Source organism: Drosophila innubila (genome assembly GCF_004354385.1).
Source record: "Drosophila innubila isolate TH190305 chromosome 3L unlocalized genomic scaffold, UK_Dinn_1.0 0_D_3L, whole genome shotgun sequence".
Classification (NCBI taxonomy): domain Eukaryota; kingdom Metazoa; phylum Arthropoda; class Insecta; order Diptera; family Drosophilidae; genus Drosophila; species Drosophila innubila.
This window is the reverse complement of record NW_022995376.1, coordinates 21,917,329-21,937,974: the sequence shown is the minus strand read 5'-3', so window position 1 is coordinate 21,937,974 and position 20,646 is coordinate 21,917,329. Positions and strand designations below refer to the sequence as shown.

The window sequence follows — 20,646 nt, the reverse complement described above, 5'->3', positions numbered from 1 at the left end:
GTTTGTTGCGTTTCTTTCGTATCATGCCGTACACTGAGCGAAATGAGAGCACTTCCAGGTGCTCTTCTCACGTCCAACTTCTACTGTGAATGTCTGGGCTTAAGATTAGCTAGAAAATAAGCAATTCTCTTTAATATTCTTTAAAATTTCGATAATATTAGAAACAGTTCTTTAAGTAAATGGGATCTTTAGAATTCTAGCTTTTCTTATCCTTAAACGTGAGGTATGAACTTCCATTTTTTAAATTCTTAAGTAGAGTTTTAGGAGAATTAAAAATTTTTAAAAGCAACAATTGTTGAATTTGATTTTTTAATAATATAGAAATATTATTTTGTCATTAGTAAAATAATGTATAGCTCAAGCCAAACATTTTGATTTAATTTTAATTTAAAAATTTTTAAAAGCAACAGCAAATTGCTGAATTTGATTTTTGAATTTGATTTTTTAATAATATATTCGAAATAACAATATCCATAAAGTATCCATTATTCTGCGAAAGATTCTTTTTTATCATATAGAAAGAAGTTGTATTATTAGGAGTATTTTTTTTTAATAACTAGTAAAATAATGTATAGCTAAAGCCAAACATTGTGATTTTATTTAAGCTTTATTTGAATGTATCTTTCTTAAAGTATAGAAAATTGTTTTTCTTGTACAGTATCGATTGGCAGTTTTTCCTCTTATTTAATGGACACTTGTCAAATGAAAAATTTGAAAACTGTTTGTTACTTTAGCTTAATATTATATAAGCAGAAAGATGACTTTATTTGCTAACTTTATTCAGTATTATAAAATCTTATGAAGTGCTTCAAGTGGCGCTGAGTGTGGTTCAGGGATGTGAAAACAACGGTACATAAACGACAAGCAAATAAACAGAGTGCAAAGTCGATAATTTTGCAAAAGCAATCGATAACATATAGTAAACAAAACGGTAGTCGAGATTGCTCGACTAAGAGTTACCCAGTAATTGACCAACAGTTGCAAAACAATGAGCTCTAGATGGCGCCAGCACAGTTATCCTAGTTTTGCGATGAGTAAAATGCTAAAATGGTATAACTCTTGAGTTTATTTATCGATCATCACAAAATTTTCACAGTGGATAGATATGCTGGTAGAGTATTATTTATAGGCATATCAAATACAGTTTATTGTCGATATGCTTCGTTTTGGTAACAAAAACCGGAATTATCTCATCTACATATTAAGACTGATCCGCAATACAATATAAGTCGAATTGTGTATTATCTGGATTACAACATTATTTCTTGAGGCTGTTCATTTCTTGACACAAATGTTTTATACCCATTTTTTCATATTTTTGCTTATGTGCAGGGTATAAAAAGTGCAAACAAATGTTTATTTAAGGCAAACAAGCGTTGCAGATACTTTTCACCCTACAAACAACCACAATAGCAACAACAAACATACACCACATACACACACACAAACACACAAGCACACACATACATACATAGGCAAGTTTGCAGCTTCAGTTTCCAAGTGCAACTGCAACGGCAACGTTGACGCCGTGTTTAGTTTTTCCCCAATGGCCCGCAAAATTATAAATAGTGAGCATTAGATGAGCACAACAACAACCAAGACAACAACAACAACAACAACACCTACTTGAGCGACGGCTGGAAATGTCAAGAGTGCGTCGACATTGCATGTTGACAGTGGAAATGCAACGCCGACGGTGGCAGAACTATTACGACTTCCATGTAGAAGTAGATGCAACAACAATTGCGCTCGCGCGCCATTCTCTCAACACACACACACACACACACACACACACACACACACCTATACACTCAAAGCACACACATCTGGAATGCCCCTTCTGGTTCCCCTTCCCTTGCTGCCACTGCTTGCAACCAAGAATCGTTGCAGGGGGCCAAGAAACCAAATGGAGTTGCGTGTTCTCCATAAATGGGGGAAGTTGCATGCCACTTCCGTCTGCAACACAGTCTGTCAGTCTGTCTGTCTGTCTGTGTGTGTGTGTGTGTACAACACTAACGGAGGCTGCCAGATTTATGTTGAAACAATTTCACATTTGCCGTGGCATTAAGAGGCATTAAAGCTATGGGCTTATCATTTACAAGCTTGCACCTCAAAAAAAGATACATATGTACACACGTATCGGGCATAGGGGAAGAAGCGGGGGCTCTGTTTAAGAGAGCTCACTGTAGCTCGTACTTAAGTTCATTTCCGTTAGCGTAGCTCGACCACGCCCCAGTTTTCCCGCCCAGGCTGTTAGACAATTTTAACGGCCTTTTTCTGATTTCATGGCACATTTGGTGGATCGTTAAAGTCAAGTCCCCCAAGTGCCCCAAGTGTAAGACATTGCATTTATGTTTTACTGTACTGCAAGTACAGTCGTCCATTTGAACTAATTACAGTAGACTCTAACAAACTGGAACCTCTTGGTTTTTTACTCCAATAACAACTGAGTTCTAAATAAGATCCGAACTTTTTTGTTTCCTTTTTTAATATTTCAGTTTTAAAATATTATGATTTTGAAGGATTATTAGAATAATTTTTTAAATTTCCTTTTTTTTTGAAAGGAAAAAGGTTTTATTTTACAAATTCCCTCGCCTATTAGAGTTAAATGTTTTAATTTTAAGAGCTTTCTGTGTCGTTGAACCAAACTGATTTTTCTATTTTTTCTAAACTTAATTGTAATTCTTAGTCCTTTGCAAGTAATTCTTTCTTCTTGTCTGTTATTCACCTGATTGGGCTTATTTTTTATTTTAAGAAATCAATTTAAAATTTTGAATATTCCGTAGACTTTTGAGGTTATTAGGTTTTAAAATCCAAAAATGCATATATTCAAAATTTATTTAAATATTTTTTGCATAATATACTATACATACTATAAACTGTTTTCTGTTAATGAAAAAATTGTATACTATCAACGTTTTCCCCATTTCTTGCACCAAATGTTTTGACCCAGTCTTTTAGGTCTTCAATTTGAAATTTGTAAAATTTATTGAATTTAAAGAATGTTTTTTTTTTAAATCTAACTTTTTTCTTCATATATTGCCTTTGGTTAAAGTGAAATAAATAGTTTAAGAGAGTTTTAGCTTGTGGGTTTCTACTGTAACTTTTTTATATTCATAACTGGGCTTTCTCTCTTTTTCATTATTTTTCTAGCTGACCCGAAATGTCAATGGCCACAATGCAGCTGCAGTCCCTGGATATGGATCAGTTAGAGATGTCCATGACGACGGCGATGGCGACGCCACCGTTGCCCATTCTGCCGCCTCCGAATAATGGGATTGTCTATGGTTTTCGTACGCGACACTTGTCCTGCATTGAGGAGAATGATTCGGATTCGTTACATGGCTCATCCGTGCCACGTGGCGCCTATGAGGCGATGCAGCAGGCAGATGAGACATTTAAGAAGCTCAACGCAGAGCTGGAGAGTGAGAATGAAGAGGATGATGATGATGATGGGGAGGAGGATGATGACGATGAGCAGCCCGACACCATGCCCATGATTGATGAGTCGCGTCTGGGAGATGCGGATTATCTGGATGAGCTGGTTGCCGTTGAGCAGCGACAGCAGCCGGAGGAGGAATTCTGGCAGCCCAGCTTCAATCGCAATGACATCATGATGACCTCGTGCTATGGCACTCTAAACAGCTCCTTTGGCGAACCGGTAACACCCAGAAAGACACCATCACAGGCTCAGGGACTGGAGCCTTTGTATGCCACGCCTGAGAAGCGTCGCGAAATCAATCGCAGCTTCGACTCAACCTGCAACTCGCAGACCAGCTCCATTTATGGCGGCTCAATGAACTCCTCGCTGGATCTCAAGTGCATGATGAGCGTCTCCCTTGGCGCTGCCAATGCAGGACTAGGAGGGGGAGGAGGTGGCAACTCCATTGGTGGCGGCATTAGTGCCACAAGCACAATGCGTGGCGCCTCAGTGCCGCCAATGGATCTATCTCTGATATCTAGCGACGGTGTCAGTGCTCTTGATTGGAGTTCTGCAAGTGTCACTTGTGTTCTGGACTCGGGCGATGGCAACTCTGCCGAGGAGCTGAACGCCGAAATGGCAGCCAAGTGCCTAAGTGCAGCCGAGAGCGGTAAGTGGCAAAGGCTTAACTTATTTAAGGTTAGGTTTTACGTTAAAAGTTTTTTTTTTAAATATATAACAACTTGGTTATATTTAATAGAGTCGTTCATCGATAATAATTACAGCCGAGTCGATACAGCCATGTGTGTCTGTCCGTCCGTCTATCCGTCTGTCCGTCTGTGGGTGCGCCTAGATCTCAGAGACCATAAGAGATAGAGGAACCAAATGTGGCACACAGATTTCTGTAGACCCCACTCAGGTCAAGTTTGCTTTAAATTATTGACACGAACCCCTCCGCAAATCGAGAAAAACCACCACACCCACAGTTTTTAAGATTATTCGTTTTTTGTGGTAATTAACGTTATATATTAGTATTATCTATTATCCCACTGAATCGTATCAAGATCGGACAAGTAGAACAGCAGTTATGGCGATTTAATGTTTTCAAAGTTATTTCTTTTAAGCAATTTTATATATATTGAAATAAGTAACGGATATCCTATGGTCGGGATCTCGACTATAGCCTTTCCCACTTGTTTTAGAGTATTTGCAAATCTTTATAAAGCAGTAAAATTCTTATCACATGTAAATGTTTTGGTGGCATTTTTAAAGAAGCACTAACGATGAATACTTAGTAATTTTTTAAAGCATTTAAGGAAATGTAAAAACGAGTTCCTATAGTTATCTTTTCTGTTATGAAAACTTTGAGGTTATATTTATTTAGTGTTTTAAGGTTAATTTTCAAGTCAAGAGAAACAACGCTATTTTCATTGAGATTAATTTTATAGGATACAGCTAAAAATTCAAAAATTATTTTGACTGTGACTTAAAGAAATACTTGTAAATGCTTGCATACTTTGAGGTTTCTTAATTTATTAGCAAAAGTTGATTAAATCTAATACTTTTTAGTTTTCTTTGCTAAAAAAAATTCACAAAATTACGACTATTAGTATTTTGAGGTTTTGTATAAATAAAACCGTTATTCAATCAATTATAAATGATTAGCCCTATTGAAAATATTGAAATAATTGCATCTTAATTTAATTTTTTTCCTATTGTGTTCCATTCGGGGCTCCCTCTTTCCAATTGATTTTTCCACATTGGACGCATTTGACATCGTTTCCTGTGGCGTTGTCTGGTTATGACTATGGCAATTCATCAATGCGTCAAGCCATTAAACTCATTTACAATCCTTCATTATGAACCAAAATGCAACCACAATATTTTTTAATGACCCACTCGCAGCGAGGGGCAGACTCGAGATTTGAAGACTCCTTTCAACGCTCGGCATTAGAAAGGTAGCCCGCAAGGCGGTGGCTGACCCCCAAACGAAGCCACATTCATTCATTCAAAAAAAAAAAAAACAAGAAAAAAAAAAACAGAAAACAACTACAACATATAGAATGACCGTTAAGTTGAAGACGTTGGTTTTTTGGTGGTGCAATTCGATTGCGAATAGAGTAAACAAAGCCACTATTAAAGATGTGAAAAGACAGTGAGTGTGATAGAGAGAGAGTGAGAGAGAGAGAGAGAGAGAGCGGTGCAGTGAAAGCCATCAGGTTGCCTGGCAGCAGCCCATTTCACACAGATGTTTAACAAGCCAGCCAGGGTCATAAATCATCCAAATAAATATATCTCTAGAAATACAACCTATATCTACACACACATTTACGTATACGTATTCATATCCTTCATTTGTGCAACAAGTTGACTATCCTCGGGTGAAATTTGCTGACATTGACAGTTTCTAATAAGAAAATTGCCAAAGATTTATGCATTGCCTCCACTTTGAAATTCATTTCAAGCTAATCAATAAAAAAAAAATTTAACAACAACAACAACTAAAAAAAATCTTGCAAAAGAATACCACAAATTTATTCAACAAATTGCAAAATGATGCTACAAAGTGCAATGTCACAGTAATTTACGTGCCACATCGTGCCACAACACGTTGCAGTGCCACGAACAAAAATCTGATGAAAATTTATGCAAAGGGTTAAAGTGTCAGGCTCGTCAATGTGCTGCACAGTGGGCGCAATTGCTTAAATACTGGCCAGAAGCTATGTGTATCTTTTGTAAAAGGCATTGAAAAATAACTACAAACTTACATAAATTATGCATCCATCTATTTAAAATTGAGTGCCAAAATTGTAAAATGTATGTAACTTAATTAAATTACTAAAAACGGAAGGTAAAGCTCAAGATATCTGCTATTTAATGATTAAATTTAGTTTGATTTCAAGTTGAGAACTTAAATAATATAATTTATTGATTAATTGAAAAGGTACTTTTTAAATAAAAATAAAGTTATCAATTAAAATTAGAAAAAATAATCGTATTTTTAAATATCTTACGCTTTTTAAAAACAGCCTTAAAAATTAAAAAATTTGGTAAAAATAATGGTAATTAATAATAATCATTTTACGCTCCCAATAATCGGTGTTTTTTTTTATCATTGTTTTCTAATTAATTAGCAACAAAGAACAACTTTATTTGAAAAATTCTTAATGAACAAACATTTGCTATTGTATAGATTTATTCTCTAGCGTACAAATATTTGTAAATGATTGATAAATATTTTGATTACTGTTATTACTGAGCTGTTAAGCTTAAATTAAATGTATCTGATGCACTTAATAAACATTCTCACCCACTGTGCTATTTGCAAAGCTCAATCTTCTATTTTGCCACATGTGCTTCTTGTGTGTGAGTGTGCAAAAGTGAAAAGTCATGAATCATATACATGCATCATGATCAAAACGCACCTTTGATTATCATAATAATGATGATGGTAATGTCGTTGATGATGATGATCATTGTGGATTGTGAAGTTTGCCAAGCGTGGAATACAAGTGGTTGTGGGCCATAAAGTAACATTGCTTATCGCTGGAAAACTTTTAAAAACAACTTGAGATAGCTGAGAGCTGAGAACGTGCCCACACACACACACACACAGACACTCACACACAGATAGGCAGGTAGAAAAAGAGACCTATGTATACAGAGAAAGAAAGAGAGAGAGGGAGAGAATAAGTGGAGTCGGTGGCAGCTTGTTAGGTTGCCGTGTATCTACAAATAGACTCTGCGAGTCGAGCTGATGGCCACAAGACAAAGTCAAACAAAAGACCAAACGGTAGTTGCCATCAATGGTCGAACCGAAAACCGGCTGCGGGTCTACCTGACGGGCAGACCCCAAAAACTTACTCCCCACTCTCAGTCTCAGTCTCAGCCGCAGCCGCAGACGCAGTTGCAACTTTGTTGCCCAGCCAAGTGGCACAAAATAACAACAACAACTACGTTGGACCTGGACCTCAACAGCAAAATGCAGCAACTATTTATTACCATGGATCGCTATGGGGCACACAGATACCACCGCCGACTGTTGCAACAAACTGAACTTGCCACCCAATCAAACTCCACCTCGCACGCATCGAAAGAGTCGAATGCATTTTGTGTGTTCGATAAGCGTGTCGGCGATTTCCCACAACTGATATATTCCTATTTGAATTTGCAATTGCTCTTCCCATATTTATGACCCCAGCTCGGTGATAATACCCTGTAATCAGTCAATCAATGGAGTTTGCATAAGCATCTCTCCTTCAGAATGATCGCAGATCTCCACATGAATCTTTCACGTTCTATCTATCTGTCAACTATTTTCGCAGACTGGCGATTATTGAATTACATATAACAATTTAATTTTTTAAGATATCTTTTCGAAATGAATTATACATAAAGTTAAATAAGTTAGTTAGTTATTTTAAAAATTTCATGAGAATCGCTTTATAAATACACGGGTTAAGTAATCATTTAAATATTAAGTGAAAAAAAAACATAAATCTTTGTAAGTTTTTATATTAGATGACTACAGAGTATCTTAAAGTCTAGCAAACTGTGTCTAGCATTCGCGTATGTGTTTTTTTGTTTGTTTTTCTGCATAGATAAGAGAAACGTGATTCAATTGGTTGGGGTCGGTGAATCCCCAAAGGTAAAGTGCAGCTCCAGAAAGAACGACCTTAAAAAGCATTTAAATTAATGGTTTCTCTTATAAATTGAAACACATTTAAAGCTATATTCTATACAAGAAATAGCAATACATAAACTAGGCATAGGAACTTTCAAGTTGTATAAGACAATTTAGGAAGGAACAAAGAAACTTTCAATACGAAAAATTTCACTACTTCTTCCATTCCACTTGATATGTGCAATAAGTGCGATAAGCTGACAAATTTCAATTACTACGTAATATAAATGATTTAACATGTAGTTGTTAAAAAGTCAACCGCCCACATTTAATCAGGTAATACCCTGTCCCCATTGGCAGTCAGCTCAATAAGAATATAATGGGTCATAATCAGTGGAGTGTTGGTTGTCGAACTAGTTGCTAAGTAGAACAGCTATAGAGCAATCAGATCCCACACATGAAGCACATGTAAAGCTAAGTAATGAGGTAATACCTTTGACACAATCTTGATTAATGGATTGTTTATTTGTAATATTGTAGAGCTTCTTTGAAACGTTATAGAGCAGTTCTAATATTGCAAAAGAGAAATCTGTGCTACATGTTATTTTTAATTGTTTGACCAATAATGCAATAAATTTCTTAAAGTGATAGGAAATATTTCAGATAAGAATGAAAACGATTATAAATAAATAAGCTTTCAAATTTTAAGCTGTAGCTGTAAAGTATTAAAATCTACTCAATGTCTCCAAATTGACTATAAAGCTCTTCGTAGCTGCTTTAAGGTTAAACTGTAACTTTTGAGTCCTGTAAAGCTTTTCATTATCTTAAAGAAAACTGTACGAAGACTTTTAAATTATTTTTATTTTCAATTTTAACCACGAGTGATTTTTAGATTCAGTTTTAAGGAAAGCTACCCGACATCTTTATGTTTCACATTTTTATACAACATACACATGTACTTGTGCTTTATCAAAACTAAAGTTAACTCTTTTGGCATGTGTCTCTGGGGCTTATCGGAATTGATTTCAAACCTCCCAGACCTCTGTACCGACCCATCGACGACTGATCATGTCAGAGGCTCGCATGCTTGCGTCATTTGCTCAGCGCCGGCTGTGTTGCTATTTTCGTTTACGCGCGATAAGCGGGAGTCAGCACCTCAATCAGTCAGAAACCATCAACAACAAATATAAATACAAGCAGTCACTAGTACAACAGCAACAACAACAATAAGCAACAAAGCGTGAATGAATTTTTCCACACAAATTGAAAATGAAAATGAAATGTGTGATAATGAACTGATAAGCCAGACACCGCGCTCTGAGCGAAGCGCCGCATTGAGATCGTGTATCAGCTACAGCCAATGAGAGAGTCCAAGCGGTAGAGAAAGAGAGTAAGCCCACGCATTGAGTGAGCACGTTTGGAAACCGGTAAAGTGCTCACTGTAGACTTTCGTTGTAGACTTGCGCTCTCTCAGCTGTTGTTGTTGCTGGCTGACACTTGTTTGCCTGCGCTCGTTCAGTCTCACGTTCAGTCTGGAAGCGCGTTTCAAAGCTTGCACGTCGTACGCTCCGCGTCAGTTGCATTATCGACTTCGTTCACCTTGCGATCGCGTGTACCGCGACGCGACATCGTTTGGATACGGTTTCATTTTAATATCGCATGTGAAAATTGTTTAACTTAAAAGCGCATAGTTGCAAAAACATCAGAAAACAAAAGGTTTAAATGAAATGTGTGCCGGCAGCGTCAAATGGGCGTATGTGTAATGGAATGTAATGCAGAAATGTTTTAAGCATACATTATCGATAGCAAACAATCGATTTTACTGCTTATTTTTAACTGTAGTACCTGGATATATAATATTAAACATAATATGATCTAAAAGCAATTAATAAGAAATGAAAATCATTTTTAAAGTAAATTAAGAATTGTTTATAAAGTAAATGATAAAATTATAATTAAATCGAACAATAATTATACCTTAAAAGCGAGTACGAAACAGAAGAGAAAAAGAATACCTTAAAGTGAACCAGAAGACGAGTCAACGAATTTGCAGACCTAAAAATCTTGGCTAAAAACGATTGGCAACGAGTTTAAAGGATTCGCAGCTGCAAGTGGAATAACATACATACATTGCACACACATACATCTACACATAAATACCGACCTCAGAATACTACATGAAGAAACCGACAACGAAAAGCAAAAAAGATTCATGCCATGTTCCCACTAACCAACCGCTCTTCGAGTGGCAAAAGCACCAACAAAATCAACAGTAACAGCAACAGCAACAGCAACACTAACACTAACAACAGCAACATTGGCATCGACAGCAACGGCAACGGGAACGGCAAGGATAAAATAAATTTCCAAAATAATTGGAGCTGCAATAAAACAACCGGTCGGCGTGCTGGAAGTGGGTATAGCTGCAGTTTCTTAGGTAAATCTCATGGGTGCCATAAGAATAAATAACCGTTAAGTGCTTTGGCCATTTCAGGTGTTATATAGTATACATCATCATATACATATGTACATCAAAGCAAACCGTTGACAGAACTTACAATTTATGTGGGTAAAAGAACAGCGAATCTTCGCCATGAAGAATTTGCTGTGATGAAAAGTACAGAGTATTATATTTTTATATAGGGGTATCATAAAATGCGAAAAGGGCAAAAAAAAAAACATAAATGTTAATTATTTATGGCTTGTCATTTAAAATAATTGATTATTCGGTTGTTCATTTAAGCCTTTATTGTGAAAGGTGTTTCATGCAGAGTTTCGCCCACTGTTCGCTGTAAATTTGTTCCATTGTAATCATAATTGTCTTTAGCATTTTTCTGTTAATTTTCAACTATCTGCACAACATTTTAATTTAAGTTTTCAAGTTATTTACAATGCAAATTATAATTACAAATGCAATTTTCTGTTTCTTTTTCTGTTTTCATTGTTGTTGTTACATTAAAATGCAAATACTTTGCATCAATTTACATGTCGCGCCGCAGTCTGCAATAATTTTCAATTCCTCTTTGCTCGTATTTCTGGTTGTTGTTATTGTTGCAGAGAGACAATGCATCGCTTTTGTCTCTGAAAACGTTCTGTAAGGGCAGGCGGGAAGTGGACGTTGGGGTACAGCAAGATCATTCCATGAGAAATGCTATAAAAATTCCAGCAAACGGCGGCATCTTTGGCTCTGCGCTTGCGTAAAAGCTTCTTCCTTTCGCTGCGCATGCCAAAGCTCAACACAAGCAGCGAATGTGCAAAATCTGTATGTGTGTGTGTGTTTGTGTTTGTGTAAGGAGAGCGGGCGGAGAGTTGAAGCTTTTGCGTTGGGGTTGTGTGCGGTGTTTGTTTGTTTGCAGCTACAGAATTCTCAGAAATGTTTTATTTTAAAATTTGTTAACAAGCAGCTTCACACACAAACACACACACTTCGCTCTGGGTCTCCACATAAATACATAAGTACACATGTACTTCAATATTATAAGGAGTAGAACGAGGGAGGCTCAGAAGTGTATCAAGTGCTTCCACGTTTATTTGTTTTTGTGCTGCGCTTTCAAGTTGAAGGTTAAAGTTGAGTGTTACCTACTGAAATTGTGTATATGTATTTGTGTTTGTGTGCTTTATTAGAATTTAGAATTTTATTCGAGTGCCAACAGACAGATCCTTTGTGTATTCACATCAAGTATTTAAACTGTACGAGACAAAGGAAAAGAATTTGAAATTTTTTGATGGACTCTAGGCAGTTTTCAATGAGCTATAGACAAAGCATCATCCCAAAAAAAATAACAAAAACGTCAAAAATGAGTTGTAGAATTGATTGCTCTGAAAGAAATATACAGTTTGGCACAGTGGTTAGAATTGGCATAAAATAAGAATACAGACAAGTTGTATTTTCGATATTCGTAGTTTTAATGCAATTTTGGGTACTCGTAAATTAGATTATTAACCTTTTCTTCAATGCGTAAAATTAACCTTTTCTTTCAATTATTCTTGACTTTAGTTTTAGTATATTTTATTTTAATTTTAAAGTCTACTAAAAGTAGTTGATAAAAAAATATTTTTCTTTATAACTTAAAAGAAATTATAACATCAAACTGAAAGGCAAAAAAGATACCCGCAACAGTTATTCTTGACTTAAAGTCTACTAAAAGTAGTTGATAAAAAAATATTTTTTTTTATAACTTAAAAGAAATTATAACATCAAACTGAAAGGCAAAAAAGATACCCACAACAGTTCTTAATTGATCTGAAATTTTTAGAAGAATTGCATTTTAAATTTTTAACCAATCTCACAAGTATTTTATTAATTGCAAAAAAATACTGACCAGTCATAACATGTCTAATTAAGATGCTGGCAAAATACATAAATAACTTGCATATATTTTTAGTTTGAAAGATTTGCATGCAGCTGTTTCAATATCGAGGTCTTGGCCCCGCATGCTCGGATTGTTAGAAAGGGAGATCCATGGTGAAGATGGAGAATTTCGAGTCTTTCAACTGGCAACTGGCAATGAGTTGATTTGCTGCTAAAACACACCCTCAGGGCTCATTAGGAGCTGAGCTGTATATGTGTGTGAGTGAGATTTATAGGCAAACTGGCAACGAATTAGCTGGAAATGCATATAGCGAGGGGTGGAGAGGGACTTGTGGGTCTCTTGGCTGGTTAATTGTGCGGCAGCTCAGCGGGTTGCCTGACCAAATGAGCGTTTAAAGTGTCTGCGGTTTTAGATTGCAACACGCGGATGCGGATGCTAATGCGAATGTGAATGCGAATAGCATGCAAAATTGTTAAACAAGTTGGCAGCCCTGTTCGCAATCCGTAATTTTAGTCACCCCTTTCTGTACACACCGCCATGTATGGCAAATGGCTTTCGATTTGTTGCAATGACATTTTGAATTATTTGACACTTTGCATGCCGCAAATCTTCATAATTCTTCTTCTCTCTTTCTATCTCTCTCTCTCTCTCTCTGTCTCTCTTTCCAACTCTATCGCGGAGTCTTTCTTCTTGCAGTTTATTAACTCATTATTTTGAAATCAACGTCGCATCGTTTGCCCGCCAGGCAAAACGTGTTGCAGAAGAGTTTCTTCTGTGCGCTCTCTTTTGTGGACTGACAGTTTTCAAGTTGTTGATTAACTGCCCGGCACTCATTTTGTCATTAGCTCATGAATATTATTCATTTTGGTATATGTACATATTCGCAATTTGAAAATTATGTTTCGACTCGTTTTCAATTAAGGCAATCAATAATTGTGGGAAACTTTTAATTGACATATACATATAAAACGAAATATACAAATGATCAAAGCTGCAAACCAACAAAATTTTTCGGTTTGGTGGCTCAATCCATAGAGCGGAACTTAGATTCAGTTCGCGAACCGAATATACCCTATGAACCCAAGGATTTGATTCGAGAATTGGTTCAATTTATTACAAAAGTACATTTTAATAATATATATTTCAAACTTTCTTTATTTTAGAAATCAATTAAATTTGTTAATACAAAAGATCAAAATTGTATAGAAAAATTAACTTATTTTTTGTTTTAAATAATATTGTTATATGACTTTTATTCGAGGTGAAGTAGTTGTTCGATATAAGCAAACAACGAATTTTATGTAATTATTATATTTTAACGAACTTATTTACCAATTATTTTTAGACATAAATTAAAAATTTTTCTTAATTTTATATCTATATATCTGATAAATTTGTTGAACATTATTTAAACGGAACCAATATCTACCCAATTTTCTATTTAATAATGTTTTTAATATATTGTAGCACTGCATAAAATTTGAATATTATTTGAAGTGTTGACCTCCAGTACGATTTTGCCGACAAACATAAAAATAAGAAAAATCTAAAAAATCTTTTAATTATTTGCACATTATTGCTGTTGTCTTTGGTGTCGTTGATTGCCAAATAGCAAGTAGCAGCTGCGTAACATTTTGTTGTAGTAAGCGCGTCGGCCAAAGATAAAACAAAAACAATAGAAAAAACACAAACAAAAAACATCAACAATCATATCTCATCTGTGTCGAGTTGAAGAGTTGGATGGTGTCAAGTTGTAGGCGTCAGTTGTCGTGTCGGTAGCTTCGAGGTTGTCGACAAAAACATGAATAAGTTGCCGAGGACTAAAAAGTCAACGCCAATTGCCAAATCATCACAATTAAATAACTGACAAATAATATTTAACTAAGCGTCAAAAATAACTACATAGCTACATGGTAAATAAAAAAGTTTTGATAAAGTTAGAGAAAGTCTTATTAAAAAACGTTCTTACACTTTTCAAACCACTTTTATAAAATCTTACCATATAAGATTCAAAAACTTAAGGATGTTGATTGTTGAGCTTTGTCATTGTGAAATTCTAGTTTATAAATTCAAAGAATTGCACTTGATGACTGATTTATTTTTAGGGAATTTTATCAGCAAAGTCCATTCTGACGAAATTCTGCAAAATTGAACTCAGAATTGAAAGCTTGTTATCTTTGTTAAATTACTAAAATTATAGATTAATTTTGACTTTTTATTAAGTTAAATTAAGTGTGCATGAAAGGTGCAAAATTCACCTTTTTCTCGTATATTCCTTGCTATAGTGAAAGCTCTTTGAAGTTAACACCCATAAAGCTTTCACTGCATTCGCATTGCTCATTCATTAGGCATTTGGCACGCGAAATGTAAAACTTTTGATAAGATAAGGCATACAAATAATGTAAAGCATCTATAAGAATTCAGTATATTGTTGTTAGTTGACTTGCGGTTGATTCCGGCACACCTTTTGTCACCTGCCCGTGGTCTAAATGTTCTGTAGACGCCGTCTGAGCTTTTTTTCTTTTCAATATTTACAAATAATTAAAAACGATAATTGGCTTTGCTTGTTACCCGCCTCGCAGACAGTCTACAAACATAGTTTTTTTTCGCTATCTGAAAAGAGTTTGTTTTGTAAATTGTCGTGTCTCAGTTGAGGAAACGAACTATTTTAGTTTTTTCTTTTTCTAGTGCCAATATAAATTTGCTAAATTTGCACAGTCGCCAAATGTTTGCTAAGCGATTTTGGTTTTTTTCCCTCAACTTGAAACATCTGTCGATCTTAACTTTCGTGTGGGGGGTGCGGTCTTAGAGCGTGACTTTCGAGCTGAAGAAATAAACAACCTTTGAGTTTGAAGATGTTCGCAGTGGGTCAGTGTGATAACCAGGGTCAATAGTTGGTCAGCATTCTATGGGAAATATTGCAAGACTGAAGACAGAAAGATGGGGCCAATTTTAATGCAAATATTAGGGGGCTAAAGAAAAATTCCAAAATGAATAAAGATCACAATATAATGTAATACTCTACCACAAAGTAATAGGAGTGAAAGATAATTGGTATAATAGTAAAAGACTTTATATTGTTAGACTTGAATTCCACTGTCGATCATCTCGAACAAGTTTTCTACTGACTCATAAACCTGCGAGGAAGCTCTTCGGTTGTTCCTACTTATCAAAATACAAATTGATGAATGCTTTAAAACTGACCTTACTCAAAGCTTATCTTTAACTAATGTACGCGATAAAAAGAACTGTAGAATGACTCATTTTGAATTGAATATCGAATTATCTGAGAATTTCGCCACTTTCTGCCTGCCTGAAAGACAATTTGTTAAACTCAATACCATAAACTGGAAGTTATACAGTTAAAAAACATATTTGAATTTTTCGCCTTCCGTTTAATTTGCAAATATGAATAAATGTCTATTCACATTCATTCATATTTTCATTGAGTTATGTATTTGCTTGCGTCTGATTTTAATTTGTGGGCGTCGCTGAAGCTGTTAAATAATTCATTATTTAAGTGTTTTTTCTTTTCATTTCACTTTGTTTAATTGTTGAAGATGATTTACTGTTGTTTTTGTTGGCTTTTGTTATTGTTTTTTATTTTACTTAACTTTCACCTGAGTGATTGTTGGGCCGTTTAGGTAAAATTACTGCTTAATGACTGAGCATTTCTTTTAATTAGAAGACTCATCAGTGAGACCAGAGTGAATTCACATCAAAAAAAAAGTCAACACAAAACAAAACATTTCTCCGTTTCCTCCTATTATCGTAAGCCCCTCTCAAACAATGGGCGGAACTGGAAAGTTTGATGAACCCTCTTTGGGTTGACAAGGTGCGTGCCAAGGGGTAATGCTCAGTATACTTTTTCCTGTATTTTTTTTTTTTTTAAATATTATATATATTCATTCGTTACAAGCTGCCAAATCAAAAATTTTATCTGACATTAATCGTACTGAGACATGAAAGATTGAAGAGGAGAACAAGTTTTTATAATGTCAGAAAATGAAGTGTGCCTGTTCTTCCAGCAATCTGAGTGTCGATTCTGCTGTTTTTACTTGTTTTTATTTCCCATGGTAAATTTTGTTCTATGGCCAGTTTCCATAATACCTCAAATGTGATATTCTCATGGTTAAGAGAACAAATTGGTGGTCTTTAATACAGGGTATAAAAATAGGCAAACTATGGAATCACACCTATAATTCGCAACCAGTTTGAATTGTACTTTGATCTATGGGTGTGACCAGTTTCTACACATGACAAGTGCCTGTATTGTTTGTTGTTTGCCGCCTCGAAACAACAACAATGTAAATATCGTTTTGCATATTTGCTTGTATGCTCGGATTAATCCAATCCGTTATTTTGGCATTTTTGCACTGTCACTGGCTGCCATGAATCAGCTCCAACGATGACGCAAAAGGGTCCAGTTGAGGTCCAAACAGATTCTTCACTTTGCAATGTTGCACGTTGTAACGTTGCAACTGCAGCGAATTAATTTATCAACATTTTTACCGTTACAATGTCAACGCTGCCACAGCAAACACGAAAGAGAAGTTCGCAGCATTAAAAGGCTATAAATTTGTGTACATATAAACATATATATTTATATTTTTTTTCTTTTGGATAACTGAACAAACTTCCAAGAAGCTGGCAAAGACAGTCAGGACAGGCAGAGAAGGGGCAATTTGATCGAGCCAAACAATTTTTGAAGAAAACTGCAGACCAAAGTTTGATTTATGCGTTGAGATGTTCAATGGGCGATATGAAAACAGACGGAGACGACGGTTAAGAAATGAAGCAGAAGGAGATGAAGCAGAAGTTGTTGAAGAAGGGGAGAAATAAGCAAACTAAACGGCACGACTAACAAAACGCGCTGCCCGCCGGATAAATGCTGCATAGACATAAATTATAAGCCATGGCTAAGTAGGAAACTGTTAAGCAGCCGCATCGCAGCAGCAGCTAAGCACAGTGGTAACATATGCAAATTAGCCAACATAAATGTGCTCTAAAATTTAGTTGTAACTGTTTTGAAATGTACTTGAAACTGCTTGAAGTTCTATTTTTATAGCAATTTAATTTGTATTGTTAATTTTTTTTTAAGGTGTTGTGAAATGCTTAGGATTCCTATGTATTTTAACTATTTTTAATTTATTTTATTTTAGTATTATTATTTTTGAACATTTCAAACAGTTATTAGAATATTTTTTTATTTTCCTATGCAAATTTATTACTTTAATCCACTGTGCATTATCTTTAACGACGGCTTCTGGCAGCTGCATTTAACTAAGTTTCAGTTTCTCTTTCCTTCATATTGTTTACAAATATTTAACGAAAGTTTACAGTTTACAGTGCCAGAAGTAAGCACCAAACACACACACTCAAAAACATAATACATACAGACTTACACACATACTGATGTTAAGGTTTCCTTGGCAAGTTGGGGCTTGGTCATGTTGCCAGTGTCTTTTTGCTGGTCGGCAACATGTTGCTGCCACGTCAATGTTGCGCCTTTGTCTCGTAAATTTTAACATTTTTATTATAAAATCGTAATGGTGAGGTTGTATTTTGGTTTTTGTTGTAGCTTGTTGTTGTTGATTATATTTCACACAATGCGCGCGATTTATTTTGTATGCATTTTGAAGCTGAAATTGATTAATTACAAAGCGGAAGAGTCGACCTCTCTTTTAGATGGTCAGTCTGCTGTCTACCAGCTGCAAACAAAATCATTTTTCAAGCTTAAAATTATAAATATTATTCTTTATATTTGTTTAGCATTACACAAAGTAAAACTCAAGTTTTCTGTAAGTCACGGCTCAGTGGTCAGGTTTATTTATTGTTCTATCGAAGGTCGTCATAGAGTCCCGAACACAAACGAATTATCGGGCTGACACTGAACTATTGACCTGCACTACTTGATACTGTATGAATGAGTGCTTGAATGCCATGAATACTATTCAAATGAATTTAATTAACTAATAATAAAATGAATAGTTAACATATAATTTTAAGGCTATTATTGTATGAAACATACAAAAAAGTGTCCTTGAATGAATGTATCATTTAAACTTTGCAAGTTTTGTGAAAATATTTGTATCTATTCAAAAAAGAATTAAATTTTTTATCAAATATTACAATGGCAGCTGTATCATATAGTAAACTGATTCGACTGCTTTCCATATATATTCTATCTGCAGCCAAAAATAGCTGGCATACCAAGTTTCAACAGGCAAAGTGCCAGATTTGCCGAGTTCTCTTAGACAGTTCTTAGCTAGAGTTTGTTTACAGGTTTATAACAGGATAAGGTAAGTTCCGCCCATCTAAACATGATGCTAAAACCCAACTCAAACATTGTAGGGAGTGTCGGAAATTGTTTACTCCAAATGTTTTGCGTCTGGCGCCAATTGAAAAGGCATCCACTTGGAGTGTAGTTGAAGTTGGCGCCTGATCTTCAATTGAACATGGAATGCAAAAGAACCAAGTGACAGACAAGAGGGAAGCTCAGACAGAGGGTGAAGCCAATTGCTGTAAAGTGTTTGAGGCGCTGCAATTTGCAAGTTGCAAAATGGGATTCGATCTCGAGGCAATCTCTCAACTCTATAGAGCTCTATTATATCAAGAGAGGCAGCATTTACAGTCAAAGCAATTAGTTGAAGTCGACTCGCAAGATGCAGATACATAATTGTTTTCGATGTCACATATGTTGTCTTTTTATGACTCTGAGCTACTTAAATGCCATGGCATGCTATTTTTTTTTATTTTGTGTTTTGTTTAATGAGCTATTAAAATTTTTTCGAGGGCTATAGAACCGAATACAAATTATACAAAGTGTCATGGCGCTTGATGTGTGAAGATCGACAGACACTATAGGTTTAATGGGAACACGTTGTCATGGCGGTCTAATAGCTTTTGTATATGGTAAATAAATAGCATTGCAATAATTAAAAAAATATGTTGAACATAATCTGTAACTTTAGAAAAATGTGCTTTAATACGCCAACTTTTGTACGATTGTTATGAAATACGTATTTCATAGTGCTTATAGTGCTTATAAGTGAGTAAATTATTAATAATATTAAGCCTTAAAATGTTATTTTTTAATAGAGAAAATATGAGTAAAATATAATATATTTACTAAATTATTATATTTGTTCCTAATGCTACTTTTTCTAAATTCCTTAACTAATTTATAAAAATATCTCTTTCTTTCTAGGTAAGTTCCAATGCATTTTATTAAATATTTTCCAAATAAATTTCTATTGAAATTATTAGTAAGTAATTCTTGAAATATTTTAACGATGAGTTGACTGTTGACAGTTAACTATTTCTGTTATTGATTTAATTAACACCTTTAAAAATGTTTGCATAAATGAGTCATGAATGTTGTCACTCATGAATTTATCTGACTTTGAAGCTTGTCTGTCTACGCATAATTAGCTAAATAATATTTAACAAAGATTTATGATTAAACAAGTTCATAAAGCCTAAAGATAAAGAACAACAGATATATCTATAATATTTTAGAGAGTTTTCGAGTATTAGTAATTTATATTGCCCCATTAAGCCTAATAAGTTTGAAAATAAATTGAGAATGATATTCAGTAGCAAGTTTCATTATGAAATCTTGTGATTAATTGGCTAACTTTTGCGCAGCAGTTGGAACAAAAACCTTCTCAAAATACTCATAAAAATCATAATTCAAAATCAAATGTATGTTTGCACAGCGCAATTTTTATATGCAGCAGACAGAAGAAAAGATTGAGGAAGAAGAGGAAGAAGAGGAACTGCGGACTGTTCTAAGAATTTAGACAGACATATATAAAGCATATTTAATAATCGTCGGCAAAGCTACAAAGTCTGAGAAGTCGCAGACCTGCAAAAAGAAAAATAAATATAAAGCCGATCGACAAAAAATGAGTTGAAACTGAAAATATAAGCAAGCTTTAAGGTTCCTAACCCAAAAAGAAGAAGAAAAAAGCAGGCAACAAAAAGCTTTGTATTTGTTTTATTTGCAATAGATACAAGTTGAACGATTTGAAGATACATTCAACCTTCGTGTTCGTTGGCTCGTTTCGACAATTTTCGTTGTTTGGTTGCGCAAATAAGTATCTACAACGACAACGACAACGACAACCGACGACAGCAACTTTTGTATCTAAAATCAACAAGTTCACGACGAGCATGAAAAAGATAAAACCTTTAAGCGTCAGGTACACACAAACACACACACACACACCAATTCATTGTCAGGCGTTTGCTTAGACAACAAATAAAACCTAAAAAAAAAATAG

At 35.0% G+C, this 20,646-nt stretch overlaps 1 protein-coding gene across 5 annotated transcripts in view; it reads left to right on the top strand.

The window, feature by feature from the left end:
- Positions 1–9,580: 9,580 nt before the first annotated feature.
- Positions 9,581–20,646, top strand: part of LOC117786551 (protein TANC2) — a 55,395-nt gene continuing 44,329 nt past the window's right edge. For 4 of the 5 annotated variants that reach the window (XM_034624870.1, XM_034624873.1, XM_034624869.1 and 1 more), the window contains exon 1: positions 9,581–10,482. In XM_034624870.1, the coding sequence (XP_034480761.1) occupies positions 10,263–10,482 (220 nt within the window). In that variant the 5' untranslated portion in view covers positions 9,581–10,262. The remainder of the gene's footprint in view (positions 10,483–20,646) is intronic. The other variant, XM_034624871.1, reaches the window with a different exon arrangement.